Source organism: Rhineura floridana, chromosome 3, assembly GCF_030035675.1.
Source record: "Rhineura floridana isolate rRhiFlo1 chromosome 3, rRhiFlo1.hap2, whole genome shotgun sequence".
In the NCBI taxonomy this organism is placed as follows: Eukaryota; Metazoa; Chordata; class Lepidosauria; order Squamata; family Rhineuridae; genus Rhineura; species Rhineura floridana.
Window position 1 is genome coordinate 29,855,468 of NC_084482.1, and position 6,000 is coordinate 29,861,467.

Below are 6,000 nucleotides of genomic sequence, written 5' to 3' on the forward strand. Positions count from 1 at the left end.
CCTCCAAGAGTTTAGAAGGTAGGGAGTTGAATCGGGCCAAAGAAAATGCCCTCCTGTACTTAGGTACAGATAGCCAACTTAGGTAGAGCATCCCATCATTACAAGGGAAACCTGTTAGACCCAGTGATCGAGGAGAACAGGGGCCCGAAGCAGCTACAAGAAGCTCTTGGATGTCAATGTCCACTAGCCGCTGTTTAACAATCGCCTTGGCCCTACCAAATTCCATAGAGAGCAAGTCAGAAGGAGAAAGGCCAACTGAAACAACTTTATCCACCACCACCTTGGTCCAAGATGGCTTAAGAGGGTCTCTCATTACCTGAGATGTAAGTGAGCTTTGAGTGAGCATAAGACAGCAGCATAGCCAGAATTGAATGACATAGGTCCAAGCTAAGCATTTTAAAGAGTTATGGCCAGCCTCCAAATTAAGGGTAGCTCCAGAAACACATCTTGGGACACCAAAAATAGATCCAAGGAAGAAGGATTGAATTCCTTCAAGTGATCCTTTAAAGTAGGGATACCAAATTGGTGCCCCATAGAGTATCATCGGGACTATTTTAGTTCTTAAAACACATACTGCTGCTGGCAAAAATTTCCCGCCCTTTGTGAAAAAGAAGCAGGTCATTGCACCCAAGTTTTTCTCAGCTTTGGCCTTAACGTATTTGTCTTGGATTCTCCAGCTGACTGTTTCATGGAACCAGATACCCAGGTATTTGTAGGAGTCAACCTGTTCAATTCTGTCATTCCCCATAAACCAAGGGTACCTGATCTTTCTCCTGGAAAATACTATTACTATAGATTTAGAATAGTTAATTGTAAGGTAAATATCTTTACAATATTCCACAAAGCCACTGAGTAGTCTCTTAAGACCCAGCCGGGTTTGGGAGATTAGAACCGCATCGTCTGCATAAAGCAGAATGAATACTTTTGTGTGCCCAATCTTGGGTGGATGGGATTGTGTCGTTCCCAGGATAGAAGGAAGATCAGCCAAATATAGGTTAAATAGGGTGGGGGTGAGAACACACCCTTGTCTGACACCTTGTGAGGAGGAGATCTCCTTTGAGAAAACCGCCAGTACTTGCAAAAAGACATGGGTGGCAGGCACCATCTTAGAAGAGGGATTCTACCTATCTCATAAAAAAGGAATTTTGTTCTAAGATACTGCCATGTGTGCATCATATTTAAAAACAAGTAAATAATGCTCTTTTCTTGGTCAGCAGGGGAGATCAGACAGCAAAATGTTGTCCTCTTCAGGAAGAAGGCAGGACTAATAAGAAAAAAAAACTTTATGCCCTCCTGAAGAGGAGGAACTTTCCAGTTTTTAGGCTGTGCCTTCTAGGGAAGAACAGAGTAATTATGTTGTTACTGCTTGGAAGTAGCTTAAAAGTCTTAGAATCTTAGATCTATATGAAAAGAAAAAAGATGCGTAAATCAGCAGTAGCACCACTGCCTTGGAACTGGCATAGGGTCTTCCTTCTATATACAAGGGTTTCCCTTTGGTGTAAGGATTAGTGCTTTTTAAAAGGTTTTTGAAAATACTGTTTGTAGGAATTTTGTTTTGGTATGCAGACTGCCTCCCAGCAAGATTGAATTGTGTCCCCTTCCCTGAAGACTAGCCCTTCTGTTCTTACTGTCAGGGCAGGACTTGGGGCAGATGCCCAGGGCCCCATTCAGAACAACAAGCAGGAGGGCCCCCAAATGCAGCAGGGTTGGCTCACCATATTCTGAAGCATCTATAGAGGCCCACATAAAACCAGTAGTCCAGAGTCTGAATTACCTTATTGAACCATTGTATTCATCAGCCTATTGTAAGATAGAGCACCACTCAGAAGTCTAGGGATTTCCTGAAATTTAGATGAAAGACAAGTTTGACAAGAAAGTGAAGTTACACTGTAATATTCCTTAAAAGAGTTTCAGAGAATTCTTATGCCCATTTCTCCTCAAAGAGTCAGAGAATAGATCACTTGAGCCCAGAAGATGTTCCTCAGAAGTGGATACCCTGTGTGGGTACAACTTGAGGCAGCAATACTTCATAATTACAAGAGATTCCCTGCCTCAAGATTCCTCTCCTCCCTCAGAAACAGAAGGGGAGGTGGGCTGCCTTGTCTGGTGACAGACACCAGAAGCTTTCCATAGGGATGTCAGTAAGTTAATGTCCACCTTCATGTGACATTCAAAGATTGTCAAATTTGCTTCTTAGCAGGGTCCTACAGCAAGTCCTCTGTTACTCTTCCCACCCTGTTCTGGGGACACTACTCTTGAACATCCTTTGTTCTGTTCCACTCCCCTATTGACAGAGAATGGAAAGTTGCTGTGAAGTGTTCTTTGGGTGGCCCTGAGTGGAACAGATAGGCCCATTCACACTATATTGGAACAACGAGACCATGGAGAGTAGTTTGCGCATCTGTTATGTACAATTTCCCACAATAATTCTCAGGGATGCCATTAGACTCCTCCTTCCTCTCCCTCCATACTTTTTTCATTACTGTTTTTGATAAATGTAATGTGCTTTTTGTTTTGTTTTATAAGCTGTTTATACTCTGAAGTTAAGTGCTGTAACTAGAAGGTTCCTCCTCTCCAGGAAGGACATTATTTTTTTCTGATTGGCTCTGCTTTCTTCCTGAAGAAGAATTAACCTTTTGCTCTCTGCTCTACTCCCTGCTAATCAGAACACTTCACATTCTCTTCCGTCGGAACTATTGTTTTAAACATATGCACACTTGTGCATAGTCAAATTACCGTACTTGCATGTGGAAGGATGCTGAGAGCTTGTCAGCAGTGTAAGCACCAGTGTGGTCTAGTGGTTAGAGTGGGGAAACCCAGGTTCAAATCTTGGGGGGCCCCCGAAGCTTGTTTGATAAACTCAAGGCAGTTTCTGTCTGTTACTCTCTTGGAGGAAGGGTGGGATGCAAATAAGTAAGACAAGGCCAACAGGCACCATGATCTTGAGCTCCTTGTCTATGTTCCTTTATTTCATTGCTCAGCTTCATTAAGTTCACTCCCATTATCATATTGCAGCCTCCGCATCTGGAGGCACAGCAGTCTCCATTTACTGTGGTTTGTCAGTCCAGTTATTGCCCAAACCATGGTTTGTCAATTCACACCAAACTATAGTTAATCTTCCATGACTGACCAAGAAATTAAAAGAAAAACATCTGCAGATAGTCATAAACAACAGAATATAACTCTCAGCATCCTTCCACATGCAAGCGATTTGAGTTTCCAAGCTCCTGGAGCCAATAGAACAGATTCATGAAAAGTATTATCTTTATGTGCACGCACACACACACACTTTCCCTCTGGATATTCACTGGCTGTCAGAGGAGTGACAAACAGTCATTTGCCAGGGGGCCTTTTGGGAAACTGGCTCTTCCTGCAGCAGTGAGCTATTTTTGGACTACAAACCTGACTGCGCTGTTTTCGTCTGACCTTTGCCCTCCAGTGTTTAAGGATTGGAGATATATCAAGGTGGCACAGCCAAAATGCAGCACCTATTTCAGACCATCAGGCCATAACAGGCCTTTTGAGGTATCTAGCCAAGGAATTAACACATAAATTCACCTGATTTTAAGCTTAACGCTGAGTTAAACAAGGAAGTAGATTTGGGTAGAGTCTTAATAATAATCTATTACTTTTACAGATCAGCAGGATGAGGTTGACATCTGCTGTAGGCTTGCAGGAGTGGCTTAATAATTGGCTGGCAGCCAAATTAATTGCATATTCACCTGATCTGTTCATAGTTACTTCGCCAGAGTCCTTGAGATTGCGTGGCTAGTCTCATGATGTTCATGATGATTAGGAAGATAAATTAACCCTGTTTGATCCTATGACCCAAGAGCAATCACTGATTCATCATTGACTTAATCTTTTATACAGAAGAGAAAATGGAGATTCAAACAGTTATTTTTGTCTTCTGTGAAGTCTCTTGGGCTAGACCTGGCTTTGAGAAAAAGAATTAGGATGATAGATGCTTCAGTTATGACAATTCAGGGTATCTCTTACTTGTGATACACCAAGGTGAACACAACCCTCCCTATCAGAAGCTGAAAACTAATTGGTTTTACTATCTGCCTGGAACTTCAGAAATGTATTTGTGTATGTGTGAAGCAACTTGTAGGTCATGATATGGCTTCAGACAGTATTTGAATTGTTGGCCCACAAGTTGTGCAGGAGTGGAGTTCAGGAACAAATTGTTAATTGGGATGGGAAGAGTAGAACTTTTGCCCATTCGTTAGTAACTCTGATAGAACTAACTATGCAGATTTGATCAGGCACCCTTTGGATAATGTATGGAATAACTTCTTCCAGAGTGTTCAGAGGTGTGTTTTAAAGTAGATTTTTTTTAATTAGTCGGAGTTGGAATGGGGAGAAGGAAGGAAGGGATGGGGAGTGGGAGCAGAGAAAAGGAACAGGTTAGACAGTAGAACACCTCACCCAATAAAATATTGCATTGTGATGACCCCTTCTGTTTAGAATGCATATCAACTTTACCAATAGATTGTCAATCAAATAACTCAAAATCTAAAGTGTAGCTTCAGAAAATAATATTGAAAATAATTCTTGGGATATTAAAATGAAATGGTTATGTTCTGAAATTTTACGTTTAGATTATATCATCTAGATTTACTATACTTTTGGATCAAGACTCATTTTGTGGGGAATAATTCAAACTTGACAACTGTTGGTTTGTATCCAGGGTTAAGGGTTATAGCCATTACAATTTCTTTTAGGAACTGCTGCTATGATATAATATTGGGTAAGCTTGAATCAGCTCTGTTGTCTAGCTGGAAGTTCCAGTTCTTGTAATAAACTGAATTGTTTGTGCTTCTCTTGTAGATCTGTGTGACCATGCCTTGCATCTCCCACATGATGAACTATGAAATACAATGACCTGAATGGTCTGGTAGATGAGTTGGCAGATCCCTGTAGACCACCTCCCTCTTACCAGCTCCAATAATTATTGTACCAGAAATTTTTTTTTCCAGAAGAACACCTTACAATCTGGAAACCAAACATTGTGCCTCTGGAAGAAAACATGAACAAAGCTTCTTATATAGAATTTTGTTAAGCAAATAAAAGATGCTGTGTTCCTTACCTAACTTTTTAAAAACCCACCGTTATCAGGCCTTTTATTTTGCTCTTTTTAAATGGAACATACTTCCATATCTGGATCCAAGCCCATTTTTTCTACTGCATAGCCAATTCCTATGTTTTTTTTAATGCTTTGTGGCTATATGCAGATGCATTGCTCTCTAGGTTGGAGTCAAGGGACCAACAATACAGCTTCTGGATTCACTTCCAGCTCTGAGACACAAAGTACAGCACAAGTCACGTAGCAGAGTTTTATGAGTTCCATTGTGGCTGTACTACCCTCTTGTCGTGACACTGGGCAAGTAGTTTAATTTATCTATGCAATCATACTTTTGAGTGGGAAGAGTGGAGGAGTCTGTAGAAACATCCTTGTAATCTGTTCAAAGAGGGAGTAGCAAGCCAATTTGTATAATATGCCTCTGGAGCAGTTGCCACATAGAAACTATTTTACCAGCCTCCATGTGAATGTATGGACTGACCCATGGTGAAAGCCAGAGTCTGGCTTGTAAAATCCATAAAGACGCTGATGTGGAGCACTAGGAATTTGGGGAGGTGCTGTACTCTTTAAAGGGCTTTTAAAACATTTGATATCTGTTTCTTTTAACACCTGTTTAAAACAATTCTGCCTGTGATGGCAAGAAAATAAAACATGCTGTGACTGAGAAGAACAACAAGGAGCTCTATTTACAGTTTGTTTACTTGTGTATGGTGGTATAAGTATACTAATAATGTAAAAATGTTGAATGAAAGCTTTTTCTTTAGCATACCCTTAACCTAGAATAACTACCATCCAATTCTTCTTGGTTGCTGGCTCTTCCCCCTGGGCCCAGGGACTAGATCAAAATAAAAGGGAAAGTGCTGGATTCTGGACCCCCAGAGTGCTTCTAAAGAAAAGAAGCTTAAGTATGAAGG

The 6,000-nt window shown here is 41.0% G+C and overlaps 1 protein-coding gene across 1 annotated transcript in view; it reads left to right on the forward strand.

The window, feature by feature from the left end:
• LOC133379585 (SOSS complex subunit B1-like) overlaps positions 1–5,762 on the forward strand; it is a 43,987-nt gene extending 38,225 nt beyond the window's left edge. The window contains exon 9 of the mRNA XM_061615164.1: positions 4,834–5,762. Within this exon, the coding sequence (XP_061471148.1) occupies positions 4,834–4,877 (44 nt within the window). The 3' untranslated portion in view covers positions 4,878–5,762. The remainder of the gene's footprint in view (positions 1–4,833) is intronic.
• Positions 5,763–6,000: the final 238 nt, after the last annotated feature.